Source organism: Antedon bifida, chromosome 10, assembly GCF_963402885.1.
Source record: "Antedon bifida chromosome 10, ecAntBifi1.1, whole genome shotgun sequence".
In the NCBI taxonomy this organism is placed as follows: Eukaryota; Metazoa; Echinodermata; class Crinoidea; order Comatulida; family Antedonidae; genus Antedon; species Antedon bifida.
Genome location: NC_136235.1, coordinates 1866183 through 1893404, shown reverse-complemented (window position 1 = coordinate 1893404; position 27222 = coordinate 1866183). Strand labels below are relative to the sequence as shown.

Below are 27222 nucleotides of genomic sequence, written 5' to 3'. Positions count from 1 at the left end.
ATGATGATGACGTAAAAGAAAATATGGTAAAGATAATTAGGATGAATTATAGTAATAATTGACAATAATGACAATCATAATATCTACATAGTAGTTATGATGCAAATCGATTTGACGATGATCAAGTTATGCTGGATGATGACGTAATGGTATCAATGATGATATAGATCAAGATAAAGATTCTATGCTACCGCTCCCCTATTATGACGTCATACCACTTATATAATTATACTGGTCACTTTTTTTGCAATAATGTTAAATATTTTACTTTCATTTTCAGTTTCTAATATTAACAATAATTAATTTAATCAAAAAATAAGAAAAGACTAACATGATTTAACTAACTATTTATTTGTATTTTTTCTGGAGCAGCTTAATGGGGATTGTTTTTTTTTCATTCTTTCGAGATAACAGTCATACAAAAAAGGCAATGATTGATAAAAATGTTATACTATATTTTGTAGAAATTGTTTAATAATTACCCGAAAATGGTGTATAATCCATGCGTATAGTTGAATAGAACCATCCTATGAACACTTACTGAATGAATTGGATAACATTTAATTATACTTACTGTTTATAACAGACACTGTAACACCACCAAATCATAATAAATTCCAAGAAAAAACGTTTTTCAGCATCAATTTTCTATTACATACCAAAGCAATCAATCTTTTTGAATATGCCGTCAATGTTTTGTAACTTACACTACAATGTTATCAGACAGATATGCAGTTTTTAATTATTTTCAACGCTAAAACCGCGAGACACAACCCAACCGTGTGACGATATAGAGGGCGGACTTTAAGATAAATAAGCCATATTCGAGAGAAATATTGGAAAATATTTAGTTGTTCATTTAATTATTATGACACACAAAAAAAATATCAATCTTAATCTATGAAAATACATAAATATATTAAGAAATATTATTTCTATAATAAACTATCTATAGTTATTTATAAATTATGCAGAAATACTAGCTATGACTAAAATACATCTATTTATGTACAAACTCTACTTAGAGGCCCTACTTAAATAAATTAACAGAAAGATAGTTCAATTAATTAAAACTATTCCATGTTTGTGATGTGTTAAAAGAACTTTACAAATATACTACATCCAACTGACATAGACCTACTTCACAGGACTTCTAAAGCTCTGTCTACTTTATGTGACGAAAATGTGCACATATATGGACATGATGATGTTATATCACTACCATATTTAAGCATATCTCTCCATATTTGGGCACATCACAATTGTTTTGTCAAACTAGTTTAACCTGACGAAGACAGTGTACTGTTGAGATACTCGCATGCATTCTGAAATTCAAACTTTTAAGATTACAAACAACATGTAAGTTGATGTTTAATAGATATTTGATAAATATTGTCCTTCTTCTTCAGTTGTGCTTACAGCGTCGTCATCTTCTATTTCAACCTGTGGATTATCGTTGCCCTGGTTACTATCAAACATATCCCGGTCCACCAACGAATCACTGTTGTCGGATCCAGATGGCGTGTCAACATTTTCGAGTGGTGTTTTGTCACTATGGTTTTGGGGGAAAATAGTTACAAGTTAGTAATGTGTTTCTAGATTATTTTTTATTTTATTCAATAAGCCTATACCTATTCTATTATAAAATCATTGACAGTTTCACATTGAAGACCACTTGTCGATTGCTTTTATTTCCCTATTAATTATGTCTACAATCACTATTATATTATCATTATTGTCACCATTCTCGTCAAAATACAAGGTAATTAATAGTTATCATTATTAATACTTATTTCGATACCTGGATTGTCTTTTTCCTGAACATATGACTCCCATAAACACCATAAAAAATGCAATTCCAAGGATGGCCACTAATACAACACCTAACAATAAAACAAACACACAAAAATAATCATTTTCAGCAAATTAAAACAAAAATTAAGCCTGATGGTCTGTAAAATGGTATATTACAAACTATCATCATCACCTTCATTATCTGGGTCATATTGGCGTTATTAAATCATCATCACCATAACCACCGTTATAATCACTTCCAATCATTATTTTCTGGTTCATCCTCCTTGAGTAAGCTATCATTCCACAAACACTACTATCATCATCACCGTCATCATCATTATAATCATCAACATTATTATTATCTTCTTCATAATCATCATAATTATTTTCAAAATACACGGTTGTTAATCTTAATACCACCCCATCATAATCAGTAACATCATAAACGTGTCATTAACTTACACATTAGAAGAATTGGTTCGAAGTTTCCAATACCGTTGTCTGTTTCATCTGGAAGATCTCCTGGAATTACTGAAATTAATAATTGTGATGATAAAACATTTATTAGGCATGTTTTAATCAAAAGATATCATTAAAATAGTACATGACCATAGCAAGGTAAATGGATAAGGATAATGCTCCTTAGGCAAATGAATATAACATAGGGTAGTTAATTTGCCAACATTTTCTATAGGCTTTTATTAAGCGATACGGGAAGTATATTTTGAGTATAACAGGTACTTAATCCAGGCATCTTACATGTTATGACATTTATTTATTTGCAACTGAAAACACAAAATAGCATAATTCATCTAGAAGTAAGAAATACAATATAAAAGTAAATTGTTATAGGTAAATAAATAATACAAGCACGTGATGAATAAAAACAGTTGAAAGATCCCAACTAGAAGGAAACCATGTCTAACTGGGATCCTTACGTAACTAAATATAAAGTAAAACAAAAAATAAATAGAAATAAATAAACAAACTAGAAGGGCACTAAGAGAGTACAAATCTCCGCCTAGGCATATGAAAATGGAATCATGTGTTTCCAAACAGCTCTAAAACCATCCTTTAAACTCTTTAAAATCGGGCATTGACGTTTTGAGTAATCCTGCTAACTAACAAAGATAGAAAGAAACAAACACACCCGACTGCCCTCGTTACCTCTCGCCATTCTGGCGGAGGTAACTAGCTGTAAAGATTAGAAGGAAGTTCTTCAACTTCTTTAACTAGAACCTGGACATGTTTCATGTGATTATTTTGTATTTCTTTATAAAAATGAGGCTACAATTAATTATAGTATACGTTTTACCTTCTACACAAGAAGGAACTGGAAACCACTCGCCATCTTCAGTACAGACTAAGTCTTCTTGAAGAGGGACAAAGCCATTGTCACACATAACAAGTGCCGTATCGCCTTCATAATAGAACTGCAGGTCTTCCATCAGTAGAGAACCGTTTGCAAATTTTATAGAACTCGGACACTTTAAAACACCTGCATACATACAAACAAATATTTATGATTTAAACAAATGTGTGATAACTTTTTAAAATTCAAAATACATTTTAGTTTGTATATGACATATCTTAGTGTTCACTCCATTGGAGTGTATTATAAAAACATGAACATTAAAGGCATACTTTTATTCAAATAGTGACTTAGACAAAGAATATTGCACACAAGACAAGAAATTGTCCGATTCATAAAAACGACGTCCGACCAGACTTTGCGTGTGTGCGTCCTTGCGTTGCACCTAAATGGGAATAACGCTTTAGAACCAATACTTTACCACTGTATGTTATGACGTAACCATCTCCACCACTTGATGTTGATGAGGAAACAAATTCAACATTTAACGTATCTATTTCAATAACGCTTCGCATTAGGGGTGGGTTTGACGCAGTATACGTCACTATATCTCCAAACTCGTCAGAAAGTGTTAACGCGTCATCACCCGTGAGCGCAAAAAGGTGAAAGGTCACATGCGTTTTGGCATTCATGGATAAATCTGTCTGCTGCTCACATCGGTCATCCATACTGTATTGGCCAGGAAAACTAGGTGATAGTAATACACCACTGGAAGCACTTGTTGATAAACAATTGCCTACAATTTAAGATATGTAATTTGATTACTTATTTTATTACTTTAATTCAAATAAGGTAAAGCATATGTATTCACTTTTTATAGTATTATAGTATAATTATTACAATTCCCCAAACATTATAAAACGGAAAATGAGTAGAGCCTACAAAAAAGAAAGTATTGATCAAGTTTCGATAAATAAAATGGCGGTTAATTGTATCTTATTTACCGTGTTTTATGGTACATCAGTATCAAATGATATTTTATGGGGACTTTCTTACATGTATTGATTTTCCCTTGAGTTCTCCTTTCTACTTACTGCTGCTATTCTTTTATTTAGTACGGTTAACCTAGTCAAAATAATATATAGTTGTCTTTCTTTCATTTTTCAAAAACAATTTATTGCATTTGTTATAGAAGATAAGATAAGATAATAAGATTTATAAAGCGCACATATCCACAACGTGCTCAAGGCAAGGAGAAGGGATACAGCGGTAACTCATGACACTTACGCTCATAAATCGCTATACGACTTATTCCTCCACAGAACTGCTTACTATCGCCCTCACACGGTAGGGTGCATTCACTCGCGACCACTTCTCCATACCTTGTGTAATCATCCGCAACATTTCCACAAAAACATGAATCACCTCCTTCCACACCCATGAAGTCGTAACCATCACACAATTCCATACACCTTTCTAACTTCAATGGATCGGTCATTCCAACCTCTTTACCAGTCAAAGCGTAGTTAGGAAATTCACTGACAAAACAACCTCTGTAACTGTGGACTAAAAAAGTCAAACTAAATTACTATCGTTTGGTACCGTTTTTATCTTACTGTCTAAAGCTCTGTCTACACTATCACACTAGTTTGAAAAAAAAATGTGATGTGTCCAAATATGGTAGACATCATCGTGTCCATATATGGGCGCATCACATTTTTTTTGTCACATAACGTTTGATAGTGTAGACAGAGCTTAATACATATTGTATAATTATGTTATTTAAAGATTGTAATAAACGTTTCATTGTAGACTCTATTTAAACTATTCCATTTCATCTGCGTAGGCTTCTAGAGTATTATAATGCATAATTTTCACTTAAGTCTAATGTGGAAAGAATAGTAGTTTTTAGTGGTTTTTGTGCATATTCTGTTTTCATCATAGAGGAAAGAAAGAAAGAAAGAAGAAATATGTATCATGTTGGTTTAAATAAATTCCTTTTTGAATAGGCCTACTGCAGTTTTAGTGCAAAAAAAATTAAATAAAAACCATAACTAAGTTTAGCTTACAAACAAATTAAAAATAATTGGTTATTACAAGATAATTATAAATGAACGGGGGAAGAATACGTTACCTTTACAGTAAACATTCACATCTTGTTCGTGATTACACCCATTCACACTCCAGCCGTTATATTGACATTCAGTCAATGCTGATTCTAACCCATCACATACCACATTCGATAAGTATATATTAATGTTTGAAGTGACGGGATATTTGTTAACCACGTTATCTAGAAGAACTCCATCTAGAAATCCTGAAAAATATAAATAGAAATAGGCCAATAATTATACTCATTATTTAAGAATTGCCAAAGCATTCACGTTTTGGTCAAAATACCTTTTAAGCTATGTCTACACTATCAAGTTTATGTGACACAAATGTCATATCACTACCATATTTGGGCATGTCACTACCATATTTAAGCATGTCACTGCCATATTTGGTCACATCACACTAGTTCGATAGTGTAGAAAGAGCTTTAGTAGATAAGAGTGTGGATTATGATTGTTCTTATACTATACCTAAAATAATTTCTTTAATTAGAGTTACCATTTCTAATAGTGTGATTCCTAAAATATTAGTATGTATTATTTATCTTATTTATCATTTAAACATTTTCTATTATGTTTTGAATACTTTCAAATGTTGTTGGAGAGACAAGGCCAGGTTGGTACCTGAGTCTTACAAACATAAAGTCTCGAAAGACAGATTTTAAATCATAGAAACTACCAAAAATGATTTTCTTATTATAATCAAATGCAAAATTAAAAATAACATTGTGAGTCATCTTTACCTAACTGCCTGCATACCACCTGTGCGTTGTTTTCGTTCCAGCCATCTGAACAAACCGTTCCCCATGATTCGTTATGATATATCTCAAGACGCCCTTGAAACGGATTCGGACCGTCAGCTAATCGTATGTCCCCCTCTGTTCATAAGAAACAATAATAAATATTAACATTTCAATCTATTATAAAAAAATATTCCCAATAATACGGCAAAGTTAAGTTGCCAATTTTAAGGGTGCTTTACTAACATCCTTTTTACCAGTAATTTCTAACGTTTTTATTTTCATGACAAGTTATAGGAATAACGCAATATAATCCAAATTGTTATTGAATACCTCATGTTATATACTGACAGATATACTGTGACGTGATTGTACATTATAAGCCTGGTGATTTAAATTTATAAAAATAGACACAGCCCTGTAATCATGTCATAATGTTATGTTTTAATTCAGTTTAATACCAATACCAACTAAAAACAAACACTCATTTTAATTTTCAATACTGGTTGTACCAGTAGGCCTATTCTTGTACTACATGTTACCAGAAAGCTAAAACTAATTTGAAATTCAAGTTAAGGTTTTGCTATTCTTAACCATATTCTGTAGGCCTATTGTAGTGTAAAACACACAGTATAAGGTAAGTGTACTAGTTTATTCTATCTAACTATTTCTTCCCAAAAACAACTTCAAGACACCAACCTTCATAGTTCGTTATTATATTTGCTGCACCAGAATGAACACAAAATAAGGTAGTGGTTATAACTAGTAGAGTATGCATCACGGGGTACGTAGTTTCACGTTCAAAAATTCCGTTTTCAAGCTGTTCTTGGTATAAAGGAAGACCCAATATGGCGATACATGTAGGTTTCAACTTTAACAACAATCACTATTTATTTGTATTAGCTTGAATGGGGTTATTTGTGTAAACTTCAAAACACGGTCCAATGGGTTTTTGTAAATACTTCAGGTAGGAGAGGTTTTGTTTGTGGATTACGGTTGTTCAAAAGAATTTGACAATAAAGTTCAATTAGGTGAAAATTCGAAACTTGGTTAAGATATAAATTCCAGAGGGCGGCTAATAATGGAACATCTGAATAAAAGATTTTTTTGATGATTTTTAATTTGATTCAAACCATTAAATGTTTGCCTCATCTGCATAATATAGGCCTACATGAAATGAAATCATAAAATGAACGGCTTATGAAACGTAGATTTGGAAACAATCTCTGAAATGTATGTATCCATATACATTTCACACATAATATAATTTCTGCGATAAAATTCATAAGTTATAAACCAGTGAAGTAACTTATGTGTCAAAACAGTTTCGTCTGGCTAATCAGCTATGGTTTCCACACATTATAATCTTTCTTACTCTCTGAGTTAACTCCATTAAAATCCAGTAATTGATATATAGTTTTAATAATTTGTGGTTTTAACATTGGCCTAAATATATCATATTCATTTTATTTTCTTCCCAAGAAAACAAAGACCATTCAAAGAGAAACAAGAAAATGAAAAAATACAATTCCTTTATTAATCTTCAATCTAAATACGGGTTATAAGATTAAACATACTATTATATACCAACTATTACTATTTACAAACAAAACCCCAGGTTGAGATTTAAAACGCAGCACTAAAATAACGTCGTTGTGTAAAATGTAAAAGTTAAAATAAATACATAACTCAAACAAAATATAATTGATGTTTTGACAATTTTACAGATCTTTCCTGTAGTATAATATAGTGATATAGGCCCACTGAATTATGTTATGTTAGCATTATTATAGTCACAGTATATTAAATTAAATGTTGTTTATCAGTAGGCCAATATCAGAAGAGACACGTATCACTTATATAGAAAGGGAAGATATTGGTGCCTTGGAATTACTAGTTACATACCAAATAGGCCTAAGGTATAATTTATGCTGCAAAATATTTAATATTTTGATATGTATAGTTTTTCATAATCGGTATATGTCTGCTGTATCAAATTAACCTTTGCATTTCAATACTACACGTACATTGTTACTATAAAATACACAATTCTGAATAAATAGTAATTAATATATAATATACACAGCAATGTGTTGTTGCCATTAATTTATCATAAGTCGGTCAATATTCATGGCTAGAAGAAAAATGTATGATTCAAAGTTCCTTGTTTATTTGACAATTTACTTACAACTTAATGTAATCTGAAAATTATTTTATTTGGATTCTAATATTATAGAGGAGAATTTTTCTTTTTTGTTGATCCAGTAGATTGAAACTGAATGTTTGTGGAACGTTGTTGTAAGTACCATTGTTAGTACTTTCGATCTATTGGATCAACAGAAAAGAAGCAATCGTTTAGAGTATACAAAACATAGCATTTAAATTGATTTGGAATGTTATTATTTAGAGTTTACCCCATAGGAAAGTTTAATAGATAACAGTACGTATCTATTTTTCTTTAAGTTTTGCCTAGTTTAATCTTATAAGTCTATGTTTTCATAATAATACAATAATTACTACATTTCCTAAAAATTTGTTATTGTAATACAAATAAAACTTATTAAAATTTGTATTCTTCTATTATACTAAAATAATTATTCATTACAATAATGTAACATTGTTTGATAAAATTTACTTTCTTAATTAGTCGATGGGTATATACATGACACAGTTAATAGAAAGCTATCGACCGATGACCTACCCACATTGTGTAATTGGTGATAATAGATTCTATAGAATCTGCACATGCGCACAATGATTTAACTGCAGTTCTTGCGTTCTATGTTTTAAAACAATCTTTATACATCGTTATAATAATTTAATTTAAATTCATCTCATCTCCTATCTGAAAATGTGACGTGATGCCTAGTAGAGTCCCCTCCAGACCTGTTATCCATTGGGCCAGATTCAGCGAGGGAAAAGTTATCAACGTCAAACCCAAGCACTGCCTCATCGATCGCCTGGATGGCCTCGTTTACGTCATCCAAAGGATAGTCGATCGGTGGATACTGAAGATCGTTTAATTGCGCGGGATTTTCATCAGCTATTGGTATTGGATTACTGACAGCAACTCCTTTACCTCGTGCGTTGTCGTATTCTATGGGTATCAGCATTCTCTGCGAATTGTCTGATCGACTGCTACCATTTGATACAAATGTACTGTAAGAAAAATATATTTTGTTTATACAAAGGTAGTCATGTAGTAGTTCCTCCTCTCTAGTACAGTACCTCTAACACAGTAAATACAATTATATTTAACATATAATTATTATAAAAACACATTTATAGTACGATTTTACCTTCTTTTTGGTTGTTTTGTCCTTACAGGTGCTTTCTCTTTTACACATACCATCATTATTAAAGAAATTACTGTAAGTAGACCAAACACACCGACACAAACAATACCTTAACGGATAAAAATCAAGAAATATTGTCAAGGAAAAGTGGTTTTTTTTTTCATAATTGGTTGTACTTTAGTGTTTACCTTATTGTGATAGTTTTGTATATTGTAAATTGATAATTACATTCTATCTGAATTTAATATTATTATCATTTTTCTTTCTAGTCTTACCGAATATAATGAAAAATGTGTGTCGATCTTTTTCTGAAATAAAACAAAAAAGAGTTGTTAATTGTGGCTTTTGAGAGAATCTATTTATGAGACATATGCGTATTGCAACAACAATGGCATTCCAATTATACGTTAGTTTGCACTTTCATTTTAAAGCTTCAACTGAACTGTAAAAAAACGGTCTACTGGTAAAGCATATACTGAGTAAAGAAGAGCCTTACCAGTGCATTCAAAGCTCTCAAAGGAACCACTCGCGAGGCATTGCAGTGACCTCGCGCTATCTGGAGTGTAGCCATCATTACATTTAACTTCAATCGTATCCTGATATTGGTACACTTCCATGTCTGGTGTTATCACAGCATTATCAATGTCTGGCTTACTGCATGTCGTCAGATTAACTGTTAAAAAAGTTATTTTATTTTATGTTCAAAATATTTATATTTCAATGCTGATACATGACAAATTTGTAATTATAAAACAATGTCTAATCTATTCTAATCTATTCTCGTGCCAATACGCATGAATATGGTATCACTCAATCGATCAAATTAGTCCATACAGTTACTCTATCTACTAGGAATATAGTTTTGCAAAGTTATTCATTACATGTAAAACGGTAGTTGTTATAGTATGACCTTCATCGATGAGCCTAAAGTACGTAGCATCAGGTCTAAATGATATTCCTTTTAGAAATATGTGAGAATGCGCAAAATGTTCATTAAACTTCCAATTAGACAAATAAAAGTAACTACTGCGTTTTGTTTTTGCGCATGCGTTATACCAAAATACCTACCTGTAATGAAAACAGCCCATGAGTAAGTTCTCTTTGGTCTGTCGTCTGTGCTTGTCAACCGTATCACATTTTCAACTTCTGTAGTGTGAAAGACGTCATTTCCTGTGATATTCCATATCATATAATCTACCGAATCTTCATCAGTTGAATAAGTCAATGGTGAAGATGTTCTGGAGCTCGTTGCTATCATATCACCGCTTTCAAATCGAATATATTCATCCGCAGGCAACGAGTGTTTTACTACATCAGATGTCACACCAACAACTTCAAATCGTCCAATCAGCTGGTAATTATTCGTTTCTAAAAACTAATAAAACCAAATTAAATGCTTATTGTATGTTTTTTTAATACCTACACTTAAAAAATAAACCATTTATTTAGTATATGAGCTAAGCCTATTATTTTTCTGAAAAATAACTGAATCAAATACCCTTAGTACACTGATGGTAACCGTTGATGTGTCTATACTGAAGATCTCTATACCGGTCAAATACCCTTCACAGTCTAACGGGTTGCCAACATTTAGTGCTAAAATATTAGCAGATTCTACATTATCTAAGCTTTGCATTATAGGATCTCGGCTGACTCGACATAAATCTGAAGCTAAAACAAAATTTAAACAAGTTGTTAGTTATAACATTGCTTTATGCGTCACGATACTAAAAAGAAACATCTTCTAAATTAATTTTAGTAAAAATATTAAACATCTTTCTTTCGTGCGTCGTGTAGACAGGTGTATGCTAATTACATTTTGTGATAATCGAAACTTTCTTCATTATTTAATTTTGAATATATATATGTATTACTGGGTGACTAGTTTGCTTAGAAAGGTCGTCTATTTGACCAGCAGACTATAAATGTTAAGTACACTCAAATAAAGCATTGTTTCTATAAATGAGACATGCTATCGTAATAAGCAAAACTGACTTTGTTCAGATCGGGTTGTGGACTTCACTGTTGTTGAACCTTCAGTCGTACTATCTGCGTCTTCAGTTGGTTGATCACCAGCTGCAGTAGTAGATGGTGAATCAGTAGTTACAGTCTTTGTTGTAACTGTGTCTGCATCAGGAGCAACAACAGTGCTTGCATCAGGAGTGGCGGTACTTGCAACTGGAGCAGCGGTGCTTACACCTGGAGCAGCCGTGCTTACATCTGGAGCGGTGGTGACAGCTTGAGTAGTGGCATCTATGGCTGTAGTTGTACTTTCTGTTGTGGTTGGTGGATCTTCTACAAAGACATGCATAAAGATATAATTGTATTGTTACAAAGGGAATACTCATCGTGGAAAGACAACACAAGTGTGAACAGTGCATCAACATACAGTACTAATCTAACTAAACTGACAATGGTATCGGGAAAGTGCAATAATACATGTATGGTTATATTAATAATAGATTATGGTTCATATCTCAGCATGTGCTGATCGCTACAGACGCAACACAAGGGCGTACGCGCAACGTACGTGATCTGATAAATCACAGGCGATGGATCATTTTCGATTCGATTGTTACTGGTAAACTTGCTTGGTCTCTATAGTGGGAACCAAGCTTTACTGGATAGTATTGTCTACGCCATTTGAGATGGCTTAAACAATTTTAGTTTAAGTCGAGGCGTAGTATTACAACATACCAATACATTGTACTGTCGTCCAAGAATTGTCGTTCAAACACGTGATCATAGATGCAGATGCTGTGTATCCGTCGTCACAACTCACGTTTAGTTGTTCACCCGGATTAAATACAGTATCGTCACCCGTAATAATAGAACCAGACATAATAGTAGGCAACGCATCACAATTAACTACGTTCAACAGAAAGACAGACATACAGCACAATATGTAACACAACACAAATTAACTGAGAACATGGTTACATTATTATTAACAATCTGAAACAACATAGTTTCATAAAAGATACAGCAAACAACAAAGAAGGAGTGTGAGTGCACGTGTAATTGAAATATTATTGTTACATATAATGACAATAAAATTGGTTTTACTGTATTCATGATTTACAAGGAATATACTAATAGTCTATAGTTGGTAAAGTCATATCAAGTGCAATGACTTAAATCTAACCTAATGTTGGGTAAGATTCTAATTTGATATTAAATCAAATCAATCACATTCTAAACACGTTCCATTGTTACCTGTACATTCTGCTGACGTCCATGAGCCGTCTTCCATACAGGTTACAGAACTGTCTGACGATGAGTAGCCAGCATCACAAGTAAATGACACCGTTGTAGGCCGATACACTGTACCAGTTACACTTGGATCTAGTGTGCCAAACGGGATGGTTGGAAACGCGTCACATGGACCTTGAGAAGCTATAGAAAGATATACTTTTATTAAACATGAATGTTTGTAACGCGTCAGACGGACCTTGAGAAGCTATAGAAAGATATACTTTTATTAAACTAAACAGGAATGTTGGTAACGCGTCACAAATATTTTCAACAAAGGTGTGCAATAAATACACAACAACTCAAATAAAAGAAAGCAATACACAATATCAATGGAATAATATTAGAAATTACAATACATCTACGGGTATTATATATAGTTTTGATAGGAACATGTACTGACATTATTTTACAGTCATTCATCAAAGTAGTAGCATTCATTTATAATATATGACTGGGCAACAGTATAGCAGATTAGAACTGGTTATACCATTACACCATAACATGGTGTAATCTAGGAAGAGTGAAATAACTTCTTGTTTATACAGTAATATTATTCTAATTCCGGTGGCTCCTGTCTTCTGTTACAAGTGCAAAAGGAAAGATACTTCAAAATATGGCATTATTAAACTTTATAGACTAACTGCGTTTACTATATAAAGAGTAAATAGGTTAACTAACCTGTGTATTTAATGAGAAATGAAGACGGCGACAAAGCACTAGAAACGAAAGTAACAGAAACCATATTGGTAGTTGATGGAGCAAACGTTCCGATAGTTGTTACACTATTAATCACACCATCATCAACCAATACCAATGAACTTCCACTAGGCAGTGATCTTTGTAAGAGTTCCACTATGATGATGTAATTGTCCGGAGCTGTAATGGAATATGTGCAGGTCGCGCTCGAAGAAGGCACGTCTTCAGGATAATCAGGGGATGCAATGTAACCCAAGGTACCTCCAAAATCACCACCACAGCTTCCGGTGACAGCTAGATTATAGAGGACAAAAATATAAATATTATTCTCAGCCATTTTTATTACCGTACTGTTTTGTATTTTTGCATATTAGGAAACACGATACAATTTTTTTTTTATAAATAAATGTTATCGACCATCCACATTTATTACATCAACTTCAGTTGATATTAGAAACATTGTAATAATCAGGGAAGGGAATCTGTTGCTGAAAAACTGTCTTTGACCAGGGAAGATTGGAATAACACTCTTCGTTTTACCAAGAGGAAATTGACCTTGTCTTTAACAGAAAACATTTAATTTTACTAAATAAAATGTCATCAATATTTTAGATCTTCTAATATAATCTTAACTGTCAAATAACTAACCTTCATATGTAATAACGAATCCGTTACTAATCTCTGGCGTTGTAGTACTTCCAATTCGGATTTCAAGTGATGACGTCAGGTCTGTAGTCCAGACGTGTGGAAGAATGAGTGATTCTGAGCCTGAATACGACTGTCGGGTACCAGTCCCAGACGTAAGCACCAAGGTAGCATTCTCTGATACGTCAAACATCCAGATTGTTACCGTAGTAATTGTTGGATTTTCAAAAGTTAGCATCCATGAAGTTGATTCTCCTAAATAGGAACTTGGAAAGTTTGGAGAATATACAAAGCCTTCCGGTAGGGTGTATGTACCCTCAAATTGTCCGATTGAAGCTACAATTGAGAAAGATTTGAATTGTTATTTGATAATTCAAATTGTTAACCGGTTTTGTAAACAGTATAAGTAAGTGCATACATGTTTTCAATCTATAATTATAATATACAGTATAAAAATAACATAAAAGGAAGAAAACGGTAAATTGTAGAAAAGTTGGACTTACATGTATAAATACTAGTGTAAACGTCTCCACCACAGATCTGTGAACTGTCGCCTGAACAGGCTACATTGCAAAATGTTTCTGAAACCAGATTTTCCTCGACATGAGGTGTTTCAATTGTGTTTCCACACGAGCATCTGTCCCCATTTATTGGTCCAGCATACACATAACCGCGAGTTCGACAAGATTCGATACAACTAGATATTGTCAAGTCTACCTTGCCAGTAAGTAATGGTCCTTGTAATGGCATCACCACTGCATTGTTATAGCAGCCAAAGTACCCAAAAACTAAACAACAAAAACAAAGTTACAAACTTTATTACACAATATATATTCATCTAATTTGTATCGTCATTCTGTATGGTAATCAAGTAATTGTGTCATTTGTAAAATATTGCATTAAACATGTTAAAAGCTATCACTCGGTTAAGTTTAGAATCATAGGAAATAATAAATAAATACAATGTTTTCTTGACAGAATAATGACAAGCAAAACAATTGTATACATGAATATATTGATGGATTCCAGAAACTATTACAAATAAGAGAGGTACTAATTATGTCAACGGATAATTCTTGGTCCACCCTCCTTCATCATTTGGTGATGTTTGTTACAGAATAGAATGTCTTTCCTTTTGTTTTTATTCATTTATATGTGCTGTATCATATTGACTGTTTGTTTGAAATAAAAGTTGAATTGAATTATAAACATTTATTTAAAATACTACAAATATCTTACCTTGGCAGTTGGCACCTGCATGGTTACTACATGTATTTGAATACCCAGAATTAGAACAACCTAGTAACGTTGTATCAGTGTCTGTACATGCTACTCCAGTTAGTGAATCATCACTGGTCCCAGCCCCAAACTGTGACCCATCTACTACTGATATTGCACTTTCTGTAATTAATTAAGTATATTAAATAATATTGTGTGTATTGTCAAATTTAAAAGAACCCTTTAATGAACATAAGAAATATCAGCATTAATATTTTAAGTTGTTCCAACATATGAATAGTAAAAATTGCAGTATTCAAACGTATTGCTTTATCAAGATAATGTACTTACGTTTAAATAACTGTTGACATACCACATCAGCGTCGACAATACCGAAATTATCTAAACATACTGTTTTCCACTCAGTGGTGTCATAAATTTCAATTCTACCTTCGAATATGTTAGATCCCCCCTGTAACCGCACGTCACCTGAAAATACAAAACATGGCAAGTTACGCCAAACGAGAACAGACAAAATGTTAAAAACGGACAATCCACAAATCTGTCCACGTGACACCGACACATAACGTGCTATTTCTTAAGCTCGGTCTACACCATCAAACTGTATGTGACAAAAAATGTGCCCATATATGGACACGATGATGTTATATCACTACCATATTTGGGCATATCACTACCATATTTGGTTACATCACATTTTTTGTCAAATTACTTTGATAGTGTAGACAGAGCTTAACTTATCACTTTTAGAAAATCATATTAAGATTTGATGACCAGCACATTATTTTCTTTGTTCTCTTAATTATACATTGTGAAAAACTACAAGGAAAATAATTAGTAAAAATATTCCAAAATGTATATTTTATATTAGGGCCTACAGTATATACAGGTATTGAATACTTGTTAAACTTATAGCTAGTTTTGATTAATACATCTATGAAAAGCAGGATTTAGTGCGATTATTGATAAGCTAATGGAATTCAAAGTTACAGTACGTATAGTTTACATTTGGATTACTTACGATTAACTTTCCTTACTTGGAATTCAAACAATTAAAAAGATAATCAAAATCTGTAATCGCAGAAGGAAGAATGCTTAAGTTCAGTAATCAGTAAACAACTGTAGACCATTTGATATATCCTATTATAACGGATTATTACAAATACAAACGGATATTGGCAAATTAAAATGCCAATGTTGAGTTATAAATTATCGATTTTAGCACTATAAAATACGTAAAACTGTCACTATTATTATGTACAGTAAAGGTATTTTAGGCCTAGCAAATTTTATATTACAAATCTTTAGTGTGACTGCTTTAACTCTAGAATTCTGGTAATAACATAACGGTTCGAAACAATTGGTTTTTTTTTCTTTGTTGAACATAAAATATGTACGATAACATAGCTACAGTATTCCATAAACAGCAATACTTTGCTTTCAAAAGACGGTATTGGCGAATTTCATTACTGTAATTGTAGACTTGCTGTGATATTGTATCAACCACTATTTCGGGTTTGATATTTAGTTACTGTAACGTACATTGTTGAGTTGAAAATGGCGAATATAGAATTCTAGTTCTGATTAGATACTCACGCTTCAGTTCATGTACAGAATTATTATCATTATTAGAAATATTTTACGGTTCATCAAGCCGATTGTTACAAGAATACCTTTGGATATGACTATACCTTTGATAACTAAGGAAGTAATATTTTGACAATATTCAGAAATACTTTTACTTCACTAATCTTTTGTTTTATTGCACCATAGGAATGTGATAGAAAATCATTTGAGAGATACAGTAAATTCATGAAAAACACATACTAGAAGATTGATACTACATTGGCAACGTACTGTACTGTACTGTAGGCGTACAGTACTGTTGTATGATTTTGTCTACCACACGGACCTAAAACTATAATTATTAGTTGACTCCTTCTTCCAGTTAAATTCACACGAAGCAACCGAAAATAGAATGCCTACTGTACACTAAAGAAAATGCAAAACTAACATTAGTTGGAAATTTAATAATTTAAAAAAAAAAAACCCTGAGAATAGCCACACAATTAAATGTGACCTCGAATATTTAAAACAGTAGTTATAGCCATCTATTTAATACTATCTCTATTACGGTAAGGTTGTTTTTTTGTTTACATTACAGGTGTTTGTATAGTACCAAGTCTCTAACGTGTTGTCAAATGCATACAGCTTTGTTTGATTACATTTCCGAAACATAATTTTCATCTTTGTGCAATCAATATTATAGATTTTGATACAACAATAGGAGTGATCACTGTCAAAACAATACCGTACCTGACAGTACAGCGCATTTTATCAACATTTTATTGCTGTCAAACTATATAGAAATTGTTGAAATAAAAAGAATAGACAGATTGAAGTGTTGTACCGAGCACTTTTTATAGTTAATTTTCTTTTTATTTGGAGTGTTACACAAACTAAAAGTATAGTTCCTGTAAATACAAAACATTAACTGTACACATTTCGATCAAACTATTCCTTCACTCACAAAGATACCAACTTTGAATATTGTATACTGTATTCAACAGATCGGTATGTCAGGGATATTAATTTGCATGACGATAACAGAAATAAGAATAATAAATGCAGTATATCGAATTATTCAGTAATAAAAAAATAACCAATGATTAGTAGATGTATCTGGCAATTTCTTCAGATAATCTGTTTACCTTTTCACGACGTCCTTCTAAATCTAATGTCTCTTTTCCATGTTTATGCCAACGGCAGTTCATATCACCGATATTATTTATTCAGATGTTTTACAGTTTACTTTGTACAGTACAGTAAAAACAAGTACTGGAAACTTTGGATTTAATGTACAGTACTGTAGGGCAATTAATATGCTATTATTACTTTTGGACAATTCTAAAAATGAACTGGAATTTAATTCGTCACTTTGACTTAGATAATTGTGAAAAAAAATCATTAATAACGCTCAAGAGTAGATGTTGTTTTAAAATTTTGCCTATTATATCAAGGTATTAGAAACACTTTGGTTTACTATGTAGGCCTATAGTACAATGTTCACTTTCACACAATTTTCTAGCAAATGAAATAAAGGTTCACTGAAATAAATACTGTATAATGTAAGGTACATTTAGGCTATATCGTACTATTTCTGCTAGTCCTGATAAACCCAAAATTAGATCAAGCCAAAATGTAGCCCGATATTCAGTGTAGATCCAGTCACAATGCGTATTAGCACTTTTACATACCACATCTGCTCTTCGTGATCTTAAAAAATAGTACTGATAATATTTTGCAAAACCCTACCTGAATTCTGTGCATTTATTGCGTAACATATAATTTGTAGTAAAACTGCTGTATTTCCAATTAATCTACAATATCCCATTATGGATGAAATAGTACTTGTATGCCTAAAATTAGTGGATATTTCAGTTATATCTACGCCTCAATATAAGTAATTCACTCTTCATAGAGAATAGAACGAACAGTACCACGTACAAACAACAAAAACGTCATGCTCCAATGAGTGTCAATGGGCTAAAATAACTTGGGTGTATACAACCCTATTGTATTTGAAAAGATGGAATGAACGCTCGTTTAAATATCAATAGAAACAATAAAAGGGCCAATCATACATACTCTCGTTCTATTACTCATAGGTGAGTATGTAGCCTACAGTATAATAATATACTATTAAACTTCATATCTACTATATTAAAGCATTATTGAACTCAATAATAGTAACGGTAGTTTTATTGTATTGATATACTATAGTCCATGGGCCAGACATTTTTTCGGTATCAAATTGGTGGCAAATGCTACCATACATTTTTGGAAAGCTTAATATGTCTACTTTTCAGAAATCCATGATAGCAATGTCAATTGTACAGCTTAATAGTCAATTTTTAGGATTATATAACACCGCCTACGGAAAATATGCAACACAAAATTTTGGGGTAGGGGGTAACATTTTTGCTAATAACTTGGGATTGAGTGAACATATTTGCATTTTCTTTTTGTCAGTATGTAGTGTATAGACTGCTTAAGCATAATATATTTTTATAAGTAAATATAACAATTATTGACGCCATTAGAGGTCAGAAGGTCATTGAACTTTAATAAAAAATGAATTTTTTTCTAATATTAGCTTAAAACTTTCAGTTTTCAACAAAAAAAATAAAATAGATGTTATGCAAACTGATGTTTTCATGAACATATAGACCCAATAAACAAGAAAATTGAAGTTAAAGATTAACAAAATATGAATATACTGTGTATTATGAAGAAATTTGTTGTTTTTAGTAATTTGTAATCGTTTACAATTATGGGGTAGGGGGTAACATTTTTGCGAATAATTTACAATTTAGTTAACAGATTTGCATTTTCTTGCTATCAGTATGTAGTGTATAGATTGCCTAATTGTAATATACTTTTTAAAAATGAATCCCGCATTTATTGAAATCTTTAGAGGTCAAAAGGTCACTGACCTTTAATCAAAAATGCAATTTCTTCTAAATTAGCTTATAAATTTCAATTTTAAACACAAAAATACAAGAAATCTTATGCAAACTAATTTTTTCTTAAACCTATAGACACAATAAATAAGAAAATTGAATTTAACATTTTTTCAAAATTGAATATGCTGTGCATTATAAAGAAACTTGTTCGTCATTAGTGATCATTGACAATAATGGGGTAGGGGGTAACATTTTTGCTAATAATTTGGGATTGAGTGAACAGATTTGCATTTTCTTGGTATCAGTATGTAGTGTATAGACTGCTTAAGCGTAATATATTTTTCTAAGTTAATCCAACAAATATTGACGACATTAGAGGTCAGAAGGTCATTGAACTTTAATTAATAAAAAACGATTTTTTTTCTAATATTAACTTATAACTTTCAGTTTTTAACCAAAAAAATACAATAGATATTATGCAAACAGATATTTTCATGAACATATAGACCCAATAAACAAGAAAATTGAAATTAAAGATTAACAAAAAATGAATATGGTATGTATTGTGAAGAAATTTGTTCGTTTTCAGTAATTTGTAATCGTTTACAATTATGGGGTAGGGGGTAACATTTTTGCGAATAATTTACAATTTAGTTAACAGATTTGCATTTTCTTGCTATCAGTATGTAGTGTATAGATTGCCTAATTGTAATATACTTTTAAAAAATGAATCCAACATTTATTGACATCTTTAGAGGTCAAAGGTCAATGACCTTCAATCAAAAATGCAATTTCTTCTAAAATAACTTATACATTTAAATTTTAAACACAAACTTATAAGAGATCTTATGTTTATGTTTTCCTAAACATATAGACACAATGAACAAGAAATTTAAATTAAACAAACAAATATTCTATGAATTTATGAAGACATTTTGTCCGTTAATAATACTTTGTTTAACAATTATAGGGTAAGGGGTAACATTTTTTCTAATAACTTTGTATTTACTGATCTAATTTGCTTTTTTTTGTATTAATATGTACTGTGTAGGTTGGCTAATTGTTATATTCATGTTGAAAAAATAAAACGTAACATATTGACATCATTGTAGGTCAAAGGGTCATTGAACATTAACAAAAAATACAATTTCGTCAAAATTTAACATAAATAAAGTTTCAATTTTAAACACAAAAATACCAGAAATCTATTACAAACTGGTGTTTTTTTTAAACCTATACAGACAATGTACAAATACAAATTGAAGTTACAGATTAAACACAAATAAACATGTATAGGCCCTAACAATATGAAGAATTTTGACCGTATTAGTAATTTGTAATCCTTAAAATGATGGGGTAAGGGGTAACATTTTTGCTAATAACTTTGAATTTATTAAACATATTTTGCATTTCTTGGTAACAATAAGTAGGGTACTGTATAAGCTGTTTAATTAAAAATTGTTATATCAAAAAATTATGCAACATTTTGATCTCAAATAATATTACCAATAGTGGCTGTGTAGTTTTATTTAAAGCCTGTAGACAAATTGAAAAATTGTAGTATTTAGTGTTGTTGTGGGGTACAAAATAACATTATGCATGACTTGTTGGAGGGTATACATTATTTTATTTATTGAAAAAAAAAAATAATGATTTTGTTTTAATATGAGGATATAGAGCTTTATAAAAACATTTATTTCATCGTAAAGTTACAGGATGGATAAACTATTTTATAATTTATCGTGAAGAAGTGGAGTTGAAAGAGTTGTGAGTTACAACCCTGGCACTAGGTCAGGATTAAACCCCGGACCTTGGGATTGGAAGGCAAGCACGTTAATTACCAAGCTACAGCTCCACTACTTTTGATAGGGTATTTGGTTATTTTCACGCTGCTGCTCTAGTTTTTAGGCTATACTGTGTAAATTGTTATTATTTTACATTTTGTACTTTAAATGAATTAATCGACTTATATAGTAATTTTAAAAATGACACTAGGGCCTACCAATTAAATTTGTATTTAAAAGATATTCTTTTCTATAAATGTTCATCTGACAATTTCCTGTATCTTGGTTTACAAAAATGAACTCATTAACAATAGGTAAATGTTTCAGATCTGCATATCAGCTGCAGTTTAGCAATTCACACATTCATAATAGAATTAATTCTATTATATTACATCGTCAAATTCCAGTGGAGCCTACATCATTTAAAACAACTGGGTATATATGGAAATCTTAAAAAGACATGATTTTGTTATCGCAAAATGAAGTATGATCTTGTACAATGTTCCTTGACATTTTGGAATGTGATACTTTGCAAGTTTCCCGATTTTGATCAATGTTACCGCTAATATCTTTTAAAATGTTATGGAAAAAGCTGACAAAAATACTAGAACCAAGTACCCTGGTACAGCACGTTATAGTCTTCAGTCTGTATTCTCTAGAGATGTGAAGGGCATCCAACAATGGATAGAAACACTATTTGGCTCAGTGGCGTCTGTGATCAATGAAGAAAATGTAAAGTATACATGACAGTCTCTTCTGAAGATACCAGATATGATTTTTCCTTCCTGTGTAAATTGCATTGACTGGACCTAACTTTAGGTGGTTGTGTCAGAGTTATCCTCCAATATAATTCAAACTGAGATATGAAAACAGAGAGATACCCAGTTCTTTCAAACGTATGTGGAAGCGCCACCGGTCTCTGAGGCTGTAGTGTAAATTTCCTAGTAAGTGTGAATTGCTGAACTGCAGCTAATATGAAAATCTAAAAAATTGACATATTAATGAGTTTGAATAAACTAACTGTTTTCTTTAAATCAAGATGAAGGAAAATGTTATTGTCCTGTAATACAGTATTACAATACCATAACAGTTTTGTTTTTAAAAAAAAGAAGAAAACTACCTAATTTGCAGACGAGATGAACATTTATAACCTTAGAATATCTTATCATTTACAAATACAGATCAATTACAGATATAATTGGTAATCTAAACAATTGTCATTTCTATGATTACTATAGACAATTGAATGTTTGGAATATGTAAATTATAAAAAACAATTTACAACACAGAAGCTGGATATGTTTATTAATATTATTATCAATATGTAATAACAATGAAACATCAACGATATTTTTAATTAAAGATGTATTGTCCCTTTGACTAATTCCAAAAAAATAAAAAATAACAGATTTCGAAAAAAGGTGGGTCATTTTGAAGTATCATATAGTTATTAACTATCACCAAAAATTTGTCGAAAAAAAAATCATTTAACTGAAATACAGACGTTTTTTGTTAAAAAAATAACTTTGACTTCCAGTCAAAGTTTTCAGTCAAAACATATCCCATAATGAAACGCGCTTGTTTGGCTACTCTCTGTATGCATAATCATAAAACTTCCTCACGATCTGTGTGAAAATACCTTCTCAACCGTGACGAGTTGTAAACAATCATAATTAGCATATGCATAATGCGTACTCATGGTTTGAAATCTTTGTTTACTTTCGCTCGCAACGATTTTCCAGACGAAATGTAATCCAACGAATTTACCTGTAAATTACGTAAACTTGTTGCTTTTGGCTCGAATTTTCGACTTAAAGTGAATAACTTTAATATTACTTTGATATGGCCAATTTAAATTTAGAATATTTTGATCTTCATTTTTTTGTGTTTCAAGGGACAATACATCTTTAATAATAAATCAAATAATGTATACCCTCCAAAAGGTCATGTTATTTCGTAACCTATAACAATACTAAACGGTTAATATTTTTCTATAGGTTTAATAAAATAAAAACCACATAAATCTATTGGTAATAACAATTTGATAATGTTTTAATATATAGCAATTAAACAGTTGATATACTATTTATTGGTACCAAGAAAGGCAAAATCTGTTCACTAAATTCAAAGTTATTAGCAAAAATGTTACCCCTTACCCCATAATTTTGAATAATTACAAATTACTAATACGGTCACAATTCTTAATATTATTATTACTGTACACATGTTTATTTGTTTTTAATCTTTAACTTCAATTTCTTGTCCATTGTCTTTATAGGTTTAAAAAAAAGTTTGTATTAGATTTGTTGTATTTTTGCGTTAAATATTGAAACTTTATTAATGTAAATTTGGACGAAATTGCATTTTTTAAATGTTCAATGACCATTTTACCTAAAAAGATGTCAATATATGTTACATTTTATTTTTTTCAAAATGAATATAACAATTAAGCAACCTACACAGTACATATTAATACCAAAATAAATTCAAATGTGATCACTAAATACAAAGTTATTAGGAAAAATGTAACCCCTTACCTTATAATTGTTAATAAGAAATTACTATTAACAGACAGAATGTCTTCATAAATTCACAGAATATTTGTTTGTTTAACTTCAATTTCCTTGTTCATTGTGTCTATAGGTTTGGGAAAACATTAACATAAGATCTCTATATATTTTTGTGTTTAAAATTGAAATTTATAAGTTAATTTAGAAGAAATTGCATTTTTGATTAAAGGTAATTGACCTTTGACCTCTAAAAGGCATCAATAGATGTTGGATTCATTTTTTTAAAGCATATTACAATAAAGAAATCCATACACTACATAATGATAACAAGAAAATGTAAATCTGTTAACTAAATCTTAAGTTATTTGCAAAAATGTTACCCCCTACCCCATAATTGTCACAAATTACTAATGACGAACAAGTTTCTTTATAATGAACAGCATATTCATTTTTGAAAAAATGTTAACTTCAATTTTCTTATTTATTGTGTCTATAGGTTTAAGAAAACATTAGTTTGCATAAGATTTCTTGTATTTTTGTGTTTAAAATTGAAATTCATAAGCTATTTTAGAAGAAATTGCATTTTTGATTAAAGGTCAGTGACCTTTTGACCTCTAAAGATGTCAATAAATGCGGGATTCATTTTTAAAAAGTATATTACAATTAGGCAATCTATACACTACATACTGATAGCAAGAAAATGCAAATCTGTTAACTAAATTGTAAATTATTCGCAAAAATGTTACCCCCTACCCCATAATTGTAAACGATTACAAATTACTAAAAACAACAAATTTCTTCATAATACACAGTATATTCATATTTTGGTAATCTTTAACTTCAATTTTCTTGTTTATTGGGTCTATATGTTCATGAAAACATCAGTTTGCATAACATCTATTGTATTTTTTTTGTTAAAAACTGAAAGTTATAAGTTAATATTAGAAAAAAATTCATTTTTTATAAAAGTTCAGTGACCTTCTGACCTCTAATGGCGTCAATAATTGTTGGATTTACTTATAAAAATATATTATGCTTAAGCAGTCTATACACTACATACTGACACAAAGAAAATGCAAATATGTTCACTCAATCCCAAGTTATTAGCAAAAATGTTACCCCCTACCCCAAAATTTTGTGTTGCATATTTTCCGTAGGCGGTGTTATATAATCCTAAAAAATGACTATTAAGCTGTACAATTGGCATTGCTATCATGGATTTCTGAAAAGTAGACATATTAAGCTTTCCAAAAATGTATGGTAGCATTTGCCACCAATTTGATACTGCTTTCGCAAAAAACTGGACCTGGCCCATGGACTACTACTGTAATAACAATAAATAATGTCATATATTCCAATACATTGAGTAAGTGTGCGTTTTTATTTGAAGCACTGATTCAACCGTCCCGACCTTTACAAATAAATAACTAATATTATTATAGTTTCAATTAGGCCGGAAAATATGAACATCGACAATTATTATTTAGTAACAAGCAGACCCTGTTTTCTGATTTTGTTTTATTTTTTCAAACCTAAATAACTCTCTTTCAAAATAAAAGAAAAACGAAATTTATTTTACATTTTACAATAACAAAAATAAATCCAAATAGATTTGAACCAAAGTTTAGTAACATGAGATCTACTCAAAACAGAGCATTACCCGTCACGCCACAAATTACATGACTGCAAAGCTGGAAATAGTCTATACGTGCTGCGCTTCATTATACGCAATTACGTCATAAATAGGCATATTAACCTTGTTAAAACCAAGATGACCGGTTAGCTCAGGCGACTGAGTTTAATACACGAATGTCATGCGTTCGATTCACACGCTGGTCGGTGGAATAGAGTTAAAGCTATGCGAGCTACTGTGTTTGGGGTTCACAGAATTATACGTCCCCCTTTCCACCACACATCATGAGGCAACAACATCAATGCATCAGGTGATGTGCTGGAAACGACCCCAAAAGGCTGTGGCAGGGCCTTAGTGCTGAGGCAGGGAGAGCACATTTAACATCTTTTATTATTTTTTTTGGCTATCACCATCATTTGATCTCGTCAATTTTATGTTTAGCGCCCTCAATTGCAATGCAAAAAATTCAATCTATTCGTTACGTGTTTAGAAGAAAATTGGTGTGCCGTGCCTTGTTATGCAAATTAGTTTGTGCAGGTGCAGTGGGGAAGATGGTACTGTTAGTCATTCGTGGTAAACACGCCACACTGTTAAATTTTACTTTTGTTAATCTTTAACATTAGAAGATTATTATTCTACCGTACCACATTATGCTGTATTTTGAAATATCCGTTTCATGCAAGATATTAATTGTATTGTAATAAAATGTAATACTGTATACAGTTTGCGGTACACCACGTAAAGAACTGTTGTGTTTCTCGACGTTTCGATCAATATGCTTTGGTCGTCCTCAGGAGTGAGATTGCAGAAAGTCCAGGAAACTGGGAATGTAGGCCTAAGCGAAATAGGTTGGGACTGGTGTGAAAGCTATTATGAATAAAAGTTTATGGTAGTTGGCATATGTGGCCACACCGTCCAGAATAAACATGTATTAAACAAATTAACAAATTGTCTCCGTTGGTTCTTGTATGTGGTTAATGGGGGCTGAGATAAGATCAAATATAAAACATTTTGTAAAAGATGCCGATGTCAGACCAACTTTGAAATTGGACTAATCCGCCGCCGTACTAGGCCTAGGCATGAAGCCGATATATGTACAGAAAATTCACCTAAAACTTTGAAGTCGTATATGGAAAGTTGAAATTTTAAAATTACCATAATTATCGTAGGGGATTATTGTAATTGTTTTATGGATTGTACAAATATTAAAATCATGTTTGATTATTAACATTTCTGTCATTTACTACAATGCGCACATGATAACTTTGTACCGATCCACAGCCAGGATTCATAGTGACGTGAACAGAGAAACAATCAGTTGTAGTAAGATCTGCACCATCGGCCGACAAAAAGACAATGATCATGGTATCCTTGAATTGCGCTGATTGCATGTTCTACGAAGTGTAGAATATACAATTGACTTTATTCATCAGTTATCGATATACAGTACACAAAAGCTAGAGATAATTGCAATTGGGAATTTCACTGAAGAATACACTCTGGAAAATATCGGAGATTGAGTTAATAAATTGATGAATACTGAGCGATCGAAGTACGCCCACTGTCATCTTGTAGATTAGTGTGCGCAATTGTCCGAACCTTTTCTTCTGCCTAAGGTCAATCGTATCGTCTGATTTCATGTCACATCAATCGGAATCAATATACCAAGATAAGAACGGAAAGGTAATGAAAACAGCCGACTTGTTGAGTAGTATTACTTTTATGTAGGTATATG

General features: G+C 31.5%; 1 protein-coding gene across 1 annotated transcript; it reads right to left on the bottom strand.

Moving 5' to 3' along the window:
• Window positions 1-624: 624 nt before the first annotated feature.
• LOC144854548 (uncharacterized) lies at window positions 625-18590 on the bottom strand. The gene is made up of 24 exons (XM_078712494.1): window positions 18410-18590; window positions 15425-15562; window positions 15095-15256; window positions 14359-14643; window positions 13859-14191; window positions 13193-13504; window positions 12476-12655; window positions 11957-12127; window positions 11255-11554; window positions 10758-10930; window positions 10328-10634; window positions 9756-9932; window positions 9535-9567; window positions 9263-9368; window positions 8804-9122; window positions 6663-6840; window positions 5967-6101; window positions 5244-5426; window positions 4397-4675; window positions 3591-3905; window positions 3113-3295; window positions 2260-2328; window positions 1802-1883; window positions 625-1552 (listed from the first exon to the last, which is right to left on the bottom strand). The coding sequence occupies exons 1-24, from the start codon at window positions 18486-18488 to the stop codon at window positions 1372-1374; spliced, it is 4680 nt and encodes a 1559-aa protein (XP_078568620.1). The 5' UTR covers window positions 18489-18590; the 3' UTR covers window positions 625-1371.
• Window positions 18591-27222: the final 8632 nt, after the last annotated feature.

What these genes read in the sequence shown, in the direction of transcription:
- LOC144854548 (XM_078712494.1), bottom strand. Translation starts at nt 18,488, where the DNA reads ATGGGATATTGTAGATTAATTGGAAATACAGCAGTTTTACTACAAATT. An exon ending in ACAAAACAACCAAAAAGAAG is followed by an intron (nt 9,123 to 9,262) that starts GTAAAATCGTAC and finishes TTTTTCTTACAG; the next exon opens with TACATTTGTATCAAATGGTA. An exon ending in TCAGGAAAAAGACAATCCAG is followed by an intron (nt 1,553 to 1,801) that starts GTATCGAAATAA and finishes CCAAAACCATAG; the next exon opens with TGACAAAACACCACTCGAAA.